The sequence below is a fragment of the Ascidiella aspersa genome, chromosome 6 (genome assembly GCF_963924565.1).
Source record: "Ascidiella aspersa chromosome 6, kaAscAspe10.2, whole genome shotgun sequence".
Taxonomy (NCBI): Eukaryota; Metazoa; Chordata; class Ascidiacea; order Phlebobranchia; family Ascidiidae; genus Ascidiella; species Ascidiella aspersa.
In genome coordinates this window covers 10,679,841-10,698,330 of record NC_139452.1, presented here as the reverse complement: position 1 = coordinate 10,698,330, position 18,490 = coordinate 10,679,841, and the positions used below count along the sequence as shown (strand labels likewise).

General features: G+C 38.9%; 2 protein-coding genes across 2 annotated transcripts; one reads left to right on the top strand and one right to left on the bottom strand.

The window, feature by feature from the left end:
- Positions 1-546: 546 nt before the first annotated feature.
- On the top strand, positions 547-1,305 carry LOC146139680 (uncharacterized). Its single transcript, XM_083392936.1, has one exon. The coding sequence runs from the start codon at positions 617-619 to the stop codon at positions 1,256-1,258; it is 642 nt and encodes a 213-aa protein (XP_083249062.1). The 5' UTR covers positions 547-616; the 3' UTR covers positions 1,259-1,305.
- A 5,599-nt stretch (positions 1,306-6,904) lies between these two features.
- LOC146139679 (uncharacterized) lies at positions 6,905-16,271 on the bottom strand. The gene is made up of 5 exons (XM_083391811.1): positions 16,170-16,271; positions 14,653-14,799; positions 13,431-13,526; positions 10,720-11,481; positions 6,905-10,445 (listed from the first exon to the last, which is right to left on the bottom strand). Exons 1-5 carry the CDS (start codon positions 16,267-16,269, stop codon positions 8,014-8,016), a joined length of 3,537 nt encoding a protein of 1,178 aa, XP_083247937.1. The 5' UTR covers positions 16,270-16,271; the 3' UTR covers positions 6,905-8,013.
- Positions 16,272-18,490: the final 2,219 nt, after the last annotated feature.

Genomic DNA, 18,490 nt, shown 5'->3' with positions numbered 1-18,490 from the left:
ACGTGCGCGTTAAATCAATTGGCGTGCCATGCAAAATCATCTTGCGTGCCACAAGTGGCACGCGTGCCGGGGGTTGCCGACCCCTGTCTTAGGCCTTAAGCTTCGTTGCATGTGTTTAAAAGGTTATCTAAACTCGTTAATGACTTTTAGGGCCCTGTTCGACTTGGTCGTTTTTACAAATTGGTTGGATTATTCCACGCACACTGTGGTCAAGGTGCATGACGCATCTTTACCTGTTGTTCGTGACTTTAAAACAAACATAGGCTACATGTAAATAAAGGTTGCAAAAAATCTACTTCCCTAACAATAAACATATCTATCTATCTTGCAAAATAGTTTTCAAGAAATTCCAAAGATATAAAAAACGAAGACGGAACGTAAAAAGAAAGCCAGCGTTTGGTTTATTTTAACTCTATATTACCGGTACCAATAAAACTTAAAATTTTCATAATAATTTATGCATTACATAATTTCAGTGAAGGAATAAGTTCAATATTGTTTTTTTTTCATACCAATATTTCTGTGAGCAGATCCACCGTCAACAACAATAGGCAATTCACCCGTCAACTGTATAATGTTAATAATTGATCCCAGGAACCTTTAACTATTCCCAATAATGCAACGCGACGACAATTCTGCTCCACCATTTGAAGATGAAGAAGCGGCCAGCTTCCAATTCCTGCTTACTCCGGCGCCGATAGCGGAGGTGGAATCGCTGACATACAGCCATGAGGTGTCGCCCAGCAGCAGCGGCGGTATGAACGCGAACGCCAACAACAACAATCCCGAGCCACAGGGCGCCGGTAACGCAGGACCGGTGCAGAGCGACTCGCGCGTTTTTCGCGACGTCCGGACCTACAAGAAGATCTCTCAGAACCCGGTGGAAAAGCTCAAGTACCTGCTGAAACCAGCCGGGTTCATAGCAGCTGGTACCGGACTTACTTGTTTTGGCATCGCCCTGACAGTGTCGCATTTCATGTACGAGGACTCGCTGAACGACGACGTTAAGAGCAAGCCCTACTTCACGTACGGACCGATCGCCTTCGCAAGCGGACTCATGATCCTGATGATCGGCGTGGTTTGGTTCGCGCAAAAGCACCACAAGTGGAGCACCGGACTTGCGGCTCCCATCGCTAGCGCAGCGGTGGCGGCCGTGGCGCTCGTGACCAGCGCCACCATGTCCTCGGACCATTTTCGAAACATACCCGGCAGCGGCGCCGTTGGTGGTGCTCCGTCTCAAGGGATTTCGAACGCGTAGTACAAATGGCAAGATAGAAAAGCCCTGCTTGCTTATAGTACTGTATTAAGCGATGTCCCAAAATAAGGCATCGGATGCTAAAGGTCGCAGTAAGCGTGGGTTGTTCAGTGTTGCGAAGGTAGCAGCGCTGTTCCACAAACCGAGTTCGATATTATTGTAATCAAAATCTTGATTCGATTTGTTGGATTATCTTTATCGCCAACCAAATTGTTAGAAATGACCAGTTAAAATTATTTTTTTTGCGTTCTGCTTTAACACGAACTTATAAAAATGTTCAATTTGCATAAAATATTATTCCTGGAATTACAGAAATTATAGTTCCGTTATTGTGTTGCTGTTATATTTACCTTGACTCGTTCTAATAAAATTTTGAACAACAACGACACACATAGGCCTATAGGCCTCCTACGAAAAATAATTATATGGGCCGAAAATTTATTTTCGGGACATATCTTGTTTTTTGCCGATATTCGTTTTTGGTTTCCTGTGGTATGTTTCAGACCGATTTTTGTCCGAAGCATTATAGAAAAAAGTATAGGCCTACATCGTAGAACTTTCAAATTTTCAGACATGACGTAGAGTGGTATGTAGGTGCTATAGAGGTTTACGAGGCTGCACCCCAAGGTGCCTTTGACTGGGGGGCAAAAAACCTAAAATATTGTAACGTCATCGTTTTAGTTTATAACAGCTATCTACTCCTATCTAGCGACAGAACAAAAACTTCAATACAGAATGCTTTCATATCACTTGCTTTATTCAGCTAGCGTCGCGACGAGGCGGCTGCTGGCATCCTGCTGCGCTTTATTGTCCAGTGCGTGAAAAGTTCATAGTGCGAAGTAGCCTGTCGTGGTAAAACTAGGCGCATGCGACTTGACTTTTAGCAAGAGGCTTCTCTTAGCAAAAAAACTTATTGCTCTTACAACACAACATATTTTACCGCCGCAAATTTAATTGTGAATCCTGGAGGCAGTGTATGCCTCTCTGTTAGCACCTGTTGTAATTGTTGCTCCATCCAAACATATCAACACCAGGTCTAAACAAATGAAATTATACAAGGGCCGCAACCAGGGCCGGATTAAGGGTACTGTGGGCCAAAGGCTATTTACCAGGGAAGGGCCTAATTTTGCAAACGAGGCTACAAAAAGTAGTAAAAATACATACATGAAAAATTAAAATTATTTAGTCTACTGCAAAATAAAACAAACATAATATAAAAACATGTAACAAATGTAAAGAAGTGTCATAGACTCATTGTAGGGGAGCTGTGGGACCAGTGGGCCACTTTTGACGTTTTTGCATCTGCAGGTTTTTTATTTACCTTGTAAAATAGGATTTTGAGGTCGTAACGTGAAGTTTAATCTACCCTTCAACATACCACAGCATTTAACTCAAAATGTAAGAAGAGAAAAGTTGAATAAGCGCGCCTATACTTTCTAATTATTTAATAAATCAGTCGTTTTAAATTAAACTAACTTAGTTTGTCATTGCAAAGCTTGTTTTTAGACTCCGACGAGGTTTTTTTGTATTCGACTAATTTTTTGTCACTAAATTCGCCGAGATGATTCCCAGATTTTTATTTTAATTATGCGTTACTATTGTGTGGCAAATACGCTGTGCATAAGCTAGCTCAGGGGCAGCAACCTATTTCTAGTCGCGGGCCAAAACCAAACTCAGAAAATCCTCCGCGGGCCGCACAAAATGTTAACTAAGAATTGTGTTATTAAAATGTTAGAACAACTGTAAATCAGGCAGGCCTCGGATCTTTTTTGCACCTAAAGATGTGTTTAATTACGTTTACGGAGGAAGTAAAGTGTTGGCGCAAACTAAAAAGAGTCCACACCTCGTCATCCATACTACTCATAAAAAATGTGATAAAACTACTTTCAGGAAAGGCAATAACCTTAACAGTTAATCTATTCAGCGTTTGTTTACCCTTTTTTTAAGCGCAGATCTACTTGAAAAGACAGCATCAAAACGTAAGCAAACCGGACGAAGAAAGACATTCGCACGAAGCCAGAACATTTTTCGTACGAGTCAAAAAGTCAAAAAATAGGCCTATTTGAAATGGGCTCGTGTCTAGTTTGTCGAAGAGGCGGCGGGGTTGCCGACCCATGACCTAGCTGAATATTGGCATAAAAGTTGACATTGAGTAACCCCGTAGCATACCTTGCGCGTTTCACGATGGAATGTTTTTTAGCAAACGTTTTAAGAAAATTGGGAAATCTCTGCACCAGGCGTTACAAGTTAGTTGCTTGCCCAACAGCATTTGACGGAAACTTAAAGATTAGGCGAAGGTAATCGTCAAGTAATTGGCTGCCCGAAAAAACGCTGACACATGGCTACATATAAAGCAACACAGTAATGGACATCAGACCTTTATCCCCCAATCTTGCCACTCGCAAACGTACGATTAGGCTTAAAACTTCGCGAAAAATCGTAATAAAAGGATACAACATTCTACTTTGAACATCCCTACTTGCGAGTAAATCAAAGAACGTGTCAGAAAAATGAGTAAAAATACGTTACAAGAAAGGTCATAACTAAAATCACAAATTTAAGTTAACAGGCAAATTTTATAAATAAAGACACATGTGTAGTTGAGAAAAGACACTTGTGTAGAGAGTTATGCCCGTGGCCCCTCAAGGGGACTGAGGGCCACGGTTGAGAAAGCCTATTCTAGATTCTAGAACAAAATACAAATTCTATTAGATGACATAATTTTAGTTTTTTGCCTCAAAAATCGTTTAATTCTCTCAAATCCTCAAAAACTATTTTAAATGGAAAAAGGAAAACAGCTTTCGAGTTACTGGTCCCACATCTCCCCTATTACAATGTAGCTTATATGGAAAATTACATTTTCCTTGCCTTACAGCTAGCATACGTATAGGTTGGTTCACATTAAATGCGTTTTGCTTCTAGCGTTAGCGTCTATCGCAAAACGCTAGCGTTGATCACACTTAAACGGTTGCCAGCGTTAACGGCAAATTTTATCGTTCCAAACCAAAAGCGTCAAAGTTGAACTGTTTCAACTTCCGTAACCGAAATTTTTGAAAACGTTTTACGTTAACGCCAGATGCGTATAGTGTGGACTAACCTTTAAAAAAATGATTTCATCGACATTCAAACCTCTAAGAACATCACTATCTATGATTAAAAGGGACTCCAGCCTTTACCTATATCCTCAAACCTGGCGCAGGTCAAACTAGGGCGTCCGAACGTCGACACCAAAACGACCCATGTCAGACCTAACACAGCGCCCGATCGACCCATACCCTCTCCCTACAGTTTCAGGTGTTATTTAGCCCATTTAAGCCAATATTACGATGCATTTAGGATGTATTTTGACAGATTTAGGTATTATTCAGACTAATTTGATTTCATTCTGTAGTTGACAGTAATCTGCGTATTTAAGCTTTATGTCATTGGTCTTTATTCTATGGGTTTATAATTTTTTTTATGCTTGAGGTATTGTTGCTTTTTAGGTTTTATTGTGTGTTTATCTTAAAACTGACAGCACAGAACGTAAATAGTTCTTAACTCGTTTGCAGCATAAATAAAACGATTTATTTACCTACTCACACACAAAGCACATATTGACTCGACTCAGTTATTAGTTTTTAAGCAAAAACTGTACTGTACTGATATTGGATCTGTATCACTATCAGCCTTACAAAAATTTACCCTTAAAAAGTTGAGGGCCAAATTTTTTCAGGGCCTAAGGCTATAGCCTTATTAGCTTATTGGTTAATCCGGCCCTGGCCGCAACAACAAAATGCTAAAGTTTAATGCATTTTTAGCGACGACGTTACAAAGCGTCATAACATGGCGTCATACAAAAATAAATATTAACAACACTGTGTTTATTTGATTTAAATTGGCAAAACTTTCAATATAAAAGGTTGCTTATGAGGCACATAAAAGTGTTTCGCATATTGCTCGAAACTACAGATTTGAAGTCTGTTTTAACAGAGATTGCTCGGACCAAGCCATGGTAAAAATTTACCTAGTGAAAGTTTGCAAAAGTATAGCAAACCATAGGCGTTAAACCATTTTAAGTCTTTAAGAGAATGGTAATATTTGCTTTTTTAAAATGTTAGGTGGCCGAAATGTAATAACATGGCCGTAAGCATTATCTACGTAAATTATATTTATCAAATATATGTTTCGATCATTCCCCAAATACTATGCCATTATTTGAACCCCTTTCGCATCAAAGGTAAGTGGAGAAATTTTCGGCCCATATCTGTTTTTGCTTGCAGAAACAAGTTAAGGAAAATAAAAAACAAAATATAAAATATACAATACAAAAAAAAATAAAAAATTAAGTCAATTAAAAATATTAAAAATTTAAAATTAAAACAAAATTTAAATTTAAAATAAAAAAAAATAACACTAAACCTTGAAAATATACATTTTAAAACGCAAAGATGAATATTTGCGATATACCCCTCCAACAGTAACATTTTCACCAAATAATCTAAACTGAGAAAGTCAAATATTTTTTGCCGTTTAAGCGATTTTTGTTTTTTGAACGGCTACGCAATGCAGATTGCAGCTAAGCTATTTTAAAACTGGAAAAAGACACTCGTATCATACAAGGATTCTGTGCGGCTTGTCAATATGGCATGGCGCCAGCCGTTTTTCTACAGCATTACTTCCCAAATAGTCGAAAGAATATGGACGCCTTTCAACGTAACGACGGTGTCAACTAATTTTTCTTGTACCTTTAGTTGGTATGCACTTATCTAGAAGAGATGTCCGATACGCGATATTTTAAACAAAAATATCGCGATCTGATTACGTCAATACTATGCTCAAAAATAAAAGAGTACGAAGATTTTCTTTTTTAGATAATTGGCTCGAAATTTTCTTAAGCGTTCAGAATTTTAGTTACCATCACTTATTGGCCTACGATTTTTATGTCGAATTTACCTTTCCAGGTTGAACTTTCTGAATTAGATGGTAAATCATAAACACAATGCCTATAACTATATATTAAGTTAAAGTAATTATATTTATTTAAGGTTCGGCACCGATACCACATTCGATTTTATCAGACATCCCTAATCGCTAGCTCTTGACAGTCATAATGAGTCATAACTATATGCACAGCTTTTACGACGTTAAGCTAATCCTGTATGCTCTCGGTAAGTAAAAATCAAACTGAAAGAAAGAGACGCAAAATCTTGGGAACATTAAATGTAAACGCAATCTCATTTCGAAGAAATCACGAAGCGAAAGCCGAAAACAAAACGGCGAAAAGGTTTCGGACGCCCGAAAGGAGGTATATATTGGCTGGCATTGTTTGCTTCACAGAACGGCAAACTTTAGCAAGGGTGGCGCGAAAAGGACTCGCGAACGATGCACGATAAAAAACAAAGAAACAAGCAAAAACATAGGGCGCTTAATTGTTGTCGGCAGTCGTAGATTGTTTGTTGAAGAAAGCGGTAGACAAATAAATCATTGCCCGTCTAGCATAGTGATCATAGGCGCCGAACTTTTAAAATTCCCGGGCGTTATTTTCTGACTAGTGCAAAATTGTTTATTAATTACAAAATATGAGCTTTTATAATAGCGGCTTTTTAAGTGTTACATGGTATCACTGAAACAAACCATTCCGCATTATATAACTTTCATATAGCGACTTGTTAAAAAAGATTCTATTAAAATTGGAAAAAATGAAATAATTTAAAAAAAACTAAAAATATTGTTTTATATTGATGTCTTGGTTAAATTCCAGAGCGTTTTGAAACGTTCTGCACACCAACGCTCGGCGCCTATGATAGTGATGTGACTGTTTTCATAAATAGGTGATTTGCAAAAAAAAGTTCGCAAACAGAGTTGTGCAAGGTGCCAGGACCAAACAGCCCCGTACAAGGATCTCGACTAAGCGAAAAAAAAAATAGCGGTAGGAAAAATGGAAACAAAAACACGCGAGGTTTCAAATTTTCAATTACGGGACACGGAAAATCGATTGGGAGAAAACACACTGCGTTGGATTAATTGATCGGCTTACGAAAGTAATCGTGGCAAAAGAAATTACACGAAGATCAACCTTGATTAAAGAAAATGTAAATACTGCAAGTCTCCTTACGAATTAAAGAAAAAGTTCACGTTGCATTTTCAGGGCAACAAAAAGTTTACAGGTGATTTTTGAAACACATTTTCCCTTTTTTGATTTACAAAAGCGTAAGCAATATTTCATTGAATATTTTAAACAAAACTTATCGAAAATATGCGAACTTTATTCAATACTGTAAGCTATATTTCATTGGATATTTCAGGCAAAACTAATTGAAAATATGCGAACTTTGATTCAATACTGACAGGGAGCCATACGCACAAATCACTTTTGTCTAGTCTGATACATTAATTTAAACAAATGTTTGTATTTGCACTTTCCCGTTCTTAAAGCGTCGGAATAAAGTAGACAAAAAATATAACTTATTCGGTAACATATGGTAAGGCGATTCCAAGTTAGATGACCGCAAAACGCTTTGCTAATCAGGCGTCGCATTTCATTAACAAAACAAAAGGTGTGTAAGTATAATAAAAAAAACACAATAACAAATCCCGCGATTGTAAAAAGTAACCCTTACATTATTGCGTAAATACAAGATAAGCAGAACATGTTGTCTATTTATAGAAACAACTAAAATTTGAAGGAAAATTTCGCGTTTAAATGAGAAAACGCGAATGCAGCGTATACACCATCCGATTTCGCTTAACAAGCAAACGACAAAGGAGCCAGATATTTATTTGTGCTCTTCAGCGGCCGACCCGCCTGCTGTCTGAGCAACGGTAGGATTGACTTTACCGCCCACTGGCGATGGAACATGAACCTTATCTAGATCCGCACGAGGGCTTTTGGCTCCGTGCATGCCAGAGGAAGAGTTTGGATCAAATGGAGCTCGGGGTTGACTTAACTGAGGGTGCGACATATCCTGAAAACTTTTCTGTGGCGGGTACGGGTTGGGGTAAGTCTGGAGCGGGGGCTGGTACTCCCCCTGCCATTGCTGGGGCTGTCCGGCCTTGGACAAGGGGTACTGGGGCCAGTAGTTGGGGCGAAGCGGGTCGTGCATGTAAAACTGGGGCTGTTCGACGCCTTTGGGTGGAAAAGTAATTTGCTCGCGATGCGCAGGTTGGTAGTTAAAGTTGGGCGGCTGATGGTGGGGCTGGGCGACGGGGCCAGGGGGCATATTGGTGGGGGTGGCTGGTGCGCTCGCAAAACCCCGAGTGGGTCCAACGTTAGGGCTCATGTACTGATCAAGTGAGGGTCTGCGAGGTGCAGCGGGGCTCTGTTTGATCGGGTTCCTCGGCACAGCGCCGGGCGTACGGGGTTTAGGGGTGCCGCTGCGACTGCCATGGGACCCATGGGGTGAGGGTGATCGAAGCAAGGGAGATTGGAGCCGCGGAGAGGGAAGCCCGTGGGCAGCCATCTTGGGGCTCGGGATGCCGAACTGGTTAGCGTCGAATGAAGAGCCGGGCGACTTTTTGGCGTGCATGGACGAGCGACTGCTGGGCCGGTTTAGTTGTAGGTTTGGCGCCGTGGGCGACTGCTCGCTGTCTGTGAAGGCGCAAGAACGCTTCATTACGATGGAGAGGGCGCCGGACGGCAGACGCCCTACAGTTGTGGCTCTGCGGTGCACAGCGCTTTGCGTCTGACCGTGCTTGCCGGTCTGATACTGCAGCATATTACCGGGGCCCGGCGGCAAAGTGGGAAGCACACCGTCGGATTTAAAGCCGCCCATAATGGCGGACGTCTGCGGGAGATTTGGGTTGGCCGTTCCGCCAACGCGGTTATTGCTGTTGTTGAGGTTTGGCTGCATCTGCATGCCGCCGTCCGCGTATACCGGGTTCATCATATTGCCGTGCATTGACGCATCACCGCCCATGTGAAAGTGGCCACCGGCGTTCTGGGGCATCCCCTGTCCGCCCATGGCGCCCTGGAACTGCGCCTGGCCGGGATTCATGCCGTACGGCGGCTGGCCCTTGACAGGGTGCATCATTTGCGGCTGCATGTGCGGGTGCGGCTGCTGCATGGACATGGTGCGCTGTTGGTTTTGGTCGAACTGCGCGAACTGCTGGTTGCCTGCCATCTGGTTTATGTACATGTGCTGGTGCGTCGGCTGGCCGCCCATTTGGTTTTGCTGGAACATGATCGCCTTGTTCGGGTCAAAGCCGGGCGGGAAACCGTGGCCCATCGCCCGGACCGAGCCCTGGCGCTGAAAGACCGGGCCCTGGGGCATCGCCTCGGCGCCAGAAGCGCGAACCACGTTGCCAGAAAACGTCACGCCCTGGCCACCTACGTCACTGCGGCTTATGGTCTCGATAACGGAGGCCTTGTTGTCCGGATAGTTCATGTTCGGCATCGGGTTCATTCCCTGGATGTTCGGGTTCATGCCTTGCTGTTGCTGCATGACCTGTTGGCCTTGGTTGGGCGGCGCCTGCATTTTAAAGTGCGGGAATCTCTGGTTCATAAACTGCTGGTTGCCGGCTGCGTCCATCATCGGCGGTTGCTGTTGACCCTGCGGCACACCATCAGGAGTGGTGTACATGCCGGGAAAGGGCATCGGGCCGCCGGGCGATGGTAGCTCGGTCGCTGGTGTTTTGTTTGCTTTTCTCTTGCGCGTTGGTTTCTTTTTCTTCGGTTTTGGTGCGCCTGGTGCCTGGCCCATGATCGGCGGCTGCTGGTTGGCCATTTCTGGTATCCCGCCCGACGCTTCGGTCTGCAGAAGATTAACCAGTAGCGGACTGGCCATCGACATACCAGGCGGACCACCCTTTTCTGGTTGCTGCTGTTGCTGTGGCATTTCACCAGGTTTCATTGGCTGGTTGTTGAACGAAAATGGAAACTGTGTCTGGTTGGCGGAAGTTGCTGAAGCCATTTTGTGCTGCATGGCGGGATTCGGAGCAGGAACCATTCCCGGCTGCTGGTGAAAAACTGGTTGCTGCTGGTTTGGATTGGGTATCTGTGCCTTGTAAATGGCTCCCTGCGAGTTTGGACGTTGTAACATGCCAGGGTTGGGCCATTGTGCTTGTGGGCTGGTCATGTTGCGCTTCTGGTTCATTTCTACCACACTCCCGGCTGGCATCGAGATGGTGTTTTGCATAGGAAAGCCGCCGTTGCTGTTGTTGACCAGCGTCGGTCTGGTTATGTGGTTCGTGGCAGACGGGGCCATTCCACCTAGAATTTGGGAAATCTATCATTTAGCTTTTTTTCTTTTTTATGGTACAAAAGTTTGTAACCTTACAAAATTACAGTTGGGCATTGACATACCAATATTACAAGAACATACATATTTGTAAAGTATAAAATAAATTGTGATTCCTGCGATAGGATTTTCGGGATATATATATATATATAAGAAAAATACTTTCGGAAAATACCAGAGTAAAATTAGGATACATTTCCTGTTTATCTAATGTATTTCAAGAAAACTGTGTTGCTATTTGTTTACCTGAAATCATCTGCTGCTGGATGGGAATACTTGCGGGCTGTATGTGGCTGTGCGTTGTGGCATTGGAAGGCTGGATTGCAATAGAAGAGTTAGACAGCGGCCTGCTGCCACCGGGTGTTAGCTGCTCTGGCATCAGGTTCGCATTGTGTGCGGCAGCTTGCGCCTTGGTAGCGTGCGCATTTTCGGTGCTAAACATAGCCGCGGAGGGGGGCATGGCGGAAAAGCCTGCCTGCTGACTTTCGAAGGAATCACTGAAGTTTGAGCTAGTGGTGTTGTGACCTGTGGTGACATTGTGCCCGGAAAGCAAGCTCTGCAACTGCACGTCCATTATGTCTTCTTCGGGGTTGTTTTGAGCGGGTGTGACAGACGGCTGGGGGGCCTGGGGATGCTGTGGATGGGGCACCTGGGGTTGTTGTTGCATCTGCTGTTCCCAGGCGTCGGAAACAAATTGCTCGACGCTCGGCGATAGTTGAGAATGTTGCATCGCTGGGTGATACTGTCCATTTGGGCCGGGTGTGCTGTTTTGCGTCATAAAGTGCGGCCTGGGGTCTGGGTGCATTGGGCTTTGCGGAACGCGCATCTGTGCAGTGTTTGGATTGGTGGTTTTGGCGGCTTTGGAAGGTTGTTTGTCTTTTGGCTTTCTGGACCTCTTCTTTGGACCACTGGGGGGTGTTGGAAGGACAGAGGATTTGCTAACGTCCACCGGAGCTGGGTGATCAGTGGTGATGTGGAAAGACTGGTCCATCACATGCATGTTGTTGCCTGCAATGTTCGGATAAATCAGAAAAAACACTTGTAAATGCAAAATAGTGGTATAGGAATACAGTTTAACTTTTAACAGCTTAAGCTTTTTAGTCAAAAATGCTCCCAAAAGCATATGTTTGTAAAATCATGAATTAACATAAATTTAAGGAGGGAGTTTATTTAAAAAAAAAAAAAATATTAAACCCAAGCCTATGAGCTATATTTGCCCAGGTCTAACTTAGAGGCAAAAAAGGTAAACTTAATACTACTTAGTTCAACAAACTCTAAAAATTATTTTAACTTGAAAATATGATTTTTGTATTTTCATGGAAAAAAATTATCAAAATATCTGTGTTACCCCTAAACTTGGAACTGCGCACTAGTTTTAGGGGTCCATGACGACCTAGTTAAAATCTAGAGATTTTTTTTGAAAATCGAAGACATTTTTCAAACTTATATTCAGTTTAAAATTGTTTTACCGAGAACAGCAGGTTTCTTAGTTTAACTTATTTTGATGTCAATTCTAAACAATTTCATGCCATGTCAACTCAAACCAAAATATTTTTAAAAGGGTTTGCTTAAAAAAGTTCAAGAACTTCTGGCCTAAGACTGGGATAAAAATGAAAACCGACATATAACCTTTGTTGGTACATTTTGCATTGCATTCACCAAGAACCACAATTTAAACATCTAAGTTGAAAATAAACAAATTTATCCCTAGAGTTTTTTTTTTAATTTACAAAAAAATGTTACCACAGCAAACAGAATAATTTATACAAAGATAACATACTCATAAATATGCTGTAAGTTAAATCAGGCACACATTTTAGTTGTTCCTTATGAGTTTCTATGGTTTAGAACAGCGTGGTCCAACTTCTTTTCATCGCGGGCCAAAAACAATTTTGTTTTTATCTTGCGGGCCAATGTTTTTAAATATCGATTCTTAGGCTTATTGCTGGCAAATCATACTTAGCCTATGGCATATATACTAACTTTATGAAATGTGGTATGAAATAATTTCAACACCAAAATTTTGCAAATTTGGCACATAATTTATTGGTCAATGGGACGTCTGAGGCACCGCAAAGGATCATTCACAAATTTTGTTGTCATTTAAAATAACAAAGAAACAAAAATTAAAGTGAAATTGCTAGATTGAAGCAAAGCTGACTATCAGTTCGCGGGCCAAAAAAGTGGAACATGCGGGCCAATTTTGGCCCGCGGGCCTGCAGTTGGACCACCCTGGTTTAGAAAAATACTTTTTTGCTTTTACAATGTATTGATTTTGGAACTACAACTAATAAAAAAGCATCTCTGGAGAGTATAGATTATGTTGCAATTTATAGTAAACAAATTGCTCAAATTAATAAGCTTTAGCAATTACCATACTATTGAAATATGAATTGGGATAATTGCAAATTATCACTGAAAAAAGATACAGCAAATATTGCTCAGTACATATATCGAAATCAAAATGCACAAAGATCTAAGACAAATTTGAAGTTCTAACATGTATCTAGACTTGTGGGCAATTTTGACGGCTTGCATTACTCACATATTGTTTCAATGAAGATATATGCATTAAAAAAGTTGAAATATGTAATTCAAAAATAAATCTTCAAATAATGTTAAATTAATTTCAAAAAAGCTGAATACAGTGTTTAGTAATTTTATAAACAATTTTGACAAATCATTTTGACAAAATTTTAGGTTTTTAGCAAATTAAAAAAAAAATCGCCCTAATTATTAGCAATATAACTGAAAATTATTACTTACCTGTAGCAAAATTACTATTTACCTTATATCCACCTCATTACACTTTCATTGAATAATTTATAAACATTTTAAAGCATTACACTTTCCCATGCTGATCAAACGAATGTATCGCACAACAACTGCCTAAATTCACTTGATCTACAATAATTAGCATAGAGCACAGTATTCACTGTCGAGTTTAAGAAACATACCTTGGGGCAGTATTCTCTCAGACTGTTGCTGCTGCAACACGACTTGCTGCGTAGAGCCGTCGGCATCAGCAAACGACAGTTTAATGATGTTTTCACCTGCAAGAGAGAGAGAAGAAAAACGAACAGGTAAAAAGAACTGTCAGGCAAACACAAAAGCTGAAACTGGCAAAGCATCAACACAGAGTTGGAAAAAATCCCTCCAGAATACCGCAGCTAGATTGGCCTTTTCCTGTTTGCGGTAGACTTTTATTTATAAACAGCCACTGGCTAGCGCAGTCAACAATATGCACACGCTTGTAAGCTGGGTGCACGACCAGTTTATTGATACCAGTCAATTTTATTGAACAGACTCTAGGTTACCACAGACTACATTCTACCTAAACAATATTTTCATTATCTATAATTAATAAGTTTCAGGAGACATAAAACCTTGCCCTATGGCAACAACAGTACTGCAAACAAATTGTTCATATTTCAAAAAAACATCATGTTTTCGCACTAAATTTTAACCTAACAGTTATTATTAATGAAAAACAATTTAAAATACATTGGATTGACACATAAACACAATACATTGTATATACCACTCCTTAAGATTCTTAATTTAATCATTTTAAAGTGTCAGTAAAATCAATGCAGATTGATTTTCGCCAGTGCACGGCACACTTTCGTGCCAGTACAATGTTAGTTTGCATAGTTGTTTTGTGACACTGAGAACAGATAAAAAAAATGCAAATCTGGTGAAAAAATACCATCTGTAAAGTTTTAGTTTAAATCATTTATTAGCATTAATACAGCTGGCCAACAAAAAAAGATTGTGCCTGTTGAATTAAAAAAAAAAAAATTTTTCTGAACAAGCCACATAAAGCTTATTTGTTACTAACTGGTTTCATGGGTGATATCTATTTAACTACAACAAATGTGATTAATGTTTTGAATGCTCCACTAATAAAATTGACTGTGTTAAACATAAGTAAATCTAATGCCAATGCCATAATATATTTATAAGGCTAATTTACACAGAACATAATGTTTTAGATTTAAAAAACTTTAGAATTGTAATATTTTTCTTGTGCGTTAAAACCTATTGGACATTGGTAGACCCTACAGTTCAACTTCAAATGCTTTAGGAGTAGGCGTTTGTTACATAATTGGCAAAAAATAACTGATGTATATGAAAGCAAATTTATAAGATTATGTTCTGTTGGTCAAGCTTACTCACCTTCCACTTGAACAGAGAGGATGCCAAGTTGATTTAGCTGGCTGCTGTTTGACATGGCCATCAGCTTAAGTTTGTTAGCTGCCTCTCTGGGAATACTAAATGTCACCTTGACACTGTTCCATGGCTCCACATTGGTGACAACACAGCCTGTAACAAAAAAAGCAATTTTGAGTACAAAATAAAATATTTTTTAAATTACATATTTTGCGTGTTTTTTTTTGTTTATTGGAGTAGCCAGCCATTGTCCATATGATTATTCTTTTCAGTGAACCTTGTGGCAATAAGATTGGTAATTTAATCTGAATTGATTTCATTTTGACCAGAGTCGACAAGAAAAATGACATGTACTTTTTTGTGATGACAAGTTTTATTATAATTTACCAACTAATCAAGGACCTTATAATTATGTGATCATCCTTGTCCAAAAAGAAAAGCTGAATTTTCGGGGTCTAGACTCCAACAATGGGATCTGTTAAGTTCAGGAACCACAATTACTTTTTTCGCAATCGAATTAATAAACTTTTCAGTACTTCACATTTAAGATGATATATGCTATTGCAAAAATGTTGACTGTTTTATGTAGGAGCTTTGATATGACCACAAGTCTGTTGACTGAAGGCTATTTACTGATTCCAGCAAAGCAGGCTTGAAAGCTGTTTCGTTGCACAATGGTAACAGAAAGATTCTCTTCCTTGAGCTCACAGTATTAGGAAGAAAGAAACATACAAAATGATGGAAATACTTCTAAAACTTCTAGCTTATAAGCACCTCAAGCAGAAAATTAGCGATCATTTTGACTTTAGCAATACTCTCATACATTTGAAAGCCAAATTGTATTATTTGTGTGTTGTAATTCAATTTGCATAAAGCTTCTATGTACATCAGCCTATAATTGTCATGCCAAATTTTTTTTTTTTTTTACTTCTTATATGAAATTATCAGAACAACAGTTTATGTGACGTCATCTTTCAAAAGTCTTTTATGGGTTAAGGAATATAGATATAAGTGGAAAATACTGTTTATAACTTTTTATGCGCTACTAAAGCTTCACAGAAATTCGTCATCAAGTCTTGATTATGCGCAAGATTTCATGGACAATTGTTTAACATGATATTCAGGATACAATATGTTGCTACCAGGCATAATAATAATAATAATAATGAAAAGCAGCTCCTCTGTTATTCAAATTTGAACCAATATTTGGGCAACCCATTTAAATTACTTTATTCAGGGTGAATATCACCGAACGCTTGATATATTGTACTAAAGTTGGTTAACAATTACCATTACCAGAGGAGCTACTTTTGATTTTAATTTTCAGTATTGCTAGCTATGAATTGTGTGGACACTTTTGTACAAAATATATGTATAATTTTTTAGTGGCAATAAGCTGATAGCAAAAGTTTTTCCCATTACTTGATTCGAAAATTCAAGTTTAATGATATTAAAAAATATCAACTAACAAAAAAAAAAGAATTTATTTTGTATTTTGTAAAGAATTAAAACAAAAGTCATACTTGAGCCGATCAGCTTTGATAGGTGACTTTTTAAAGTGGTAATTTCCTGCTGAATATTTTCATCCTGAAAATCTCCTTGATATATGACACAAACATTCATCTTGACCTAAAACATCAATTGTTTTTAAAACAAAAAACTAATATTAAACACACAAAAAATTCAAATTGTGAATAAAATGTTTTTGCATTCGAAAAAGTTGTCTACAAAAATCCCTACTACCACAAAATTTAGTTAAAATTGCTGACCTAAAAATATGACTGTTGTTAAAAAAAGTGCAAAACAACGGAATAAACCAAACAAAAAGTATTAAACAGATGATGCCTCGTAAAGGTTTAGCATTGAAACTGGAATTTGGTCTTGCTGCAATTAAACTAAATATGTATATTTTTTTTCAAAATACATAAATAACTACTTTGAAGAATAAACTACTGCAAAATCTGTTAAATGTAATCTAATGCTTTTTAGCAAGGATGACTAACTTTTGCTTGCCATGCAACACTTTTTTTTCTTCCTATTTAAATGTGGCACAACATTAGATAGTCATTGTATGTTTTAGGGTTGAAGTAATCCAAGTATGCATCGCTTCTCTAGCTAAAAAAGTGATCATCCATGCTTTACAGTAACATATTAAGTTCAACATCAAATATTTTTGAATATAACAATGATCATTCACATAGTTGCCAAACAAAGATCAATATATAAAACATATAATCACAACAAAAATCATACATAATATGCTTGCAAAAATCAATAAGATATGTATACTATATAAACAAATAATTCTGCCAAGGCCACCCCTATACGCTTTTAAGTGAAACTGTTCAGCCTCACAAACTTGAATTAAGCAAAGCGCAAACTTCAGCCATGCTTGCAGATTTGGTGCTGGTCTAGAATCCTAACACCATGAACATTATTTGGCTTAGGGTGCAGTTAGCGTTTAGTTAAGCAATATTATTAAATAATAAATATAATTATACTTGACTCACGCTCAACTAAACACTAACGTACTCCTAACCCAAATATTGTGGGTTGAATTTTGTTTCAACGCTGTACAGTATTTGGGTTACAAGGTGAGAGTTAGAGTTTAGGTTCTGGTGTGTCAAGTATTAATATTATATAATTTCTAACATATTTATGCCTTTCCTTACAATTTCAGTTTTGACTAATTGTTTCATTACTGTTAAAATAAATGTGGTAGGATTGTAGCTTAGCGCCGCAGATATTTTTAATGTTTAATTTATAACTGTATGACTTGTAAGTATGAAGCAGTAACTGAGTAACAGCCCGGTCTGCATTCTGTGTCAGGTGCACGCTAAAGATTTATTAAAAGCAATTTGTGTTCAAACTTAAAATTGTAACAAGCACATTTAAATTTAAAAAAAAGTTAGTGTAGTGCTAGATTGTCAAACATAAGGCGAGCAAAAAAACTTTTATAATATATTGTTAATTATATCAAATAACAAATTACATTACCTTGATTCAATCCAATTCTTCAAAAGTTAGGGCAACGGTCAACTTTGTTAAGCCAGCCGCAAGCCTACAATTTTTTTTTATAATGGTGCATAGACTTAACAGCACTGCGGCTCTACTTCTACGGATTATTAAGGTTAATATATCCTGGATAGACAAACCACCAAATGAAAATGTGACAAAGCTCAGTGACTTGGCCTAGGTTTGGAATATTCAACAATTTTATTGAATTCGGGACTGTTACTCCCAATTATTTTTTTAGGCACCATGCTCTATACCAGGGTTTCTCAACCGTGGCCCTCGGCCCCCCTGGGGGGCCACGAGCATAAGTCTGTAGCAATGTCGTGGTATTGCAAAACCGTGTCACTATTTTAATTTTTTTAGTTAAACTCAAACTTGCAGTGTTAAACCTTCTTCGACCTATTGTAACGCATTTATTCTTACCTGTTACTACCTGCTGTTCGTGAGAAGTTTTGCAACAGTCGACCTCAAGCTTGTTCTTTGTCTGTCGCATAATTTTGTTACGTCACTTACAACCAACTTGTGTTTTCTTGTTTACTCCGTATTTCTTTGAAACGTTTAACCAGCATTTTAATTAGTTTTGTAAACCGCAAGTTAGAATGACAGCAAAACTAATACAAGCAAGTTGGACAAATAACGATATCACCATTTTGACTCGTAGAGATATATTTGTTGTTGTCCCATTGATAAATTTTGCATCAAAGCAAGCTTAACAGAACGAAGAATATTTGAATTGCACGTACTTTCAGGGGTTTACTATTAAAAATACGTTTTTCCACAAAGCTTAAACAAGGTTTTGTGTTATAAAATGTCGAAAGTTTCCAAATGG

Coding starts and splice junctions, on each gene's coding strand:
- LOC146139680 (XM_083392936.1), top strand. CDS start 617: ATGCAACGCGACGACAATTCTGCTCCACCATTTGAAGATGAAGAAGCG.
- LOC146139679 (XM_083391811.1), bottom strand. CDS start 16,269: ATGAATGTTTGTGTCATATATCAAGGAGATTTTCAGGATGAAAATATT. Junction 14,800..16,169: donor ATCAAAGCTGATCGGCTCAA/GTATGACTTTTG, acceptor TTTTTGTTACAG/GCTGTGTTGTCACCAATGTG. Junction 10,446..10,719: donor CCAGCAGCAGATGATTTCAG/GTAAACAAATAG, acceptor CCCAAATTCTAG/GTGGAATGGCCCCGTCTGCC.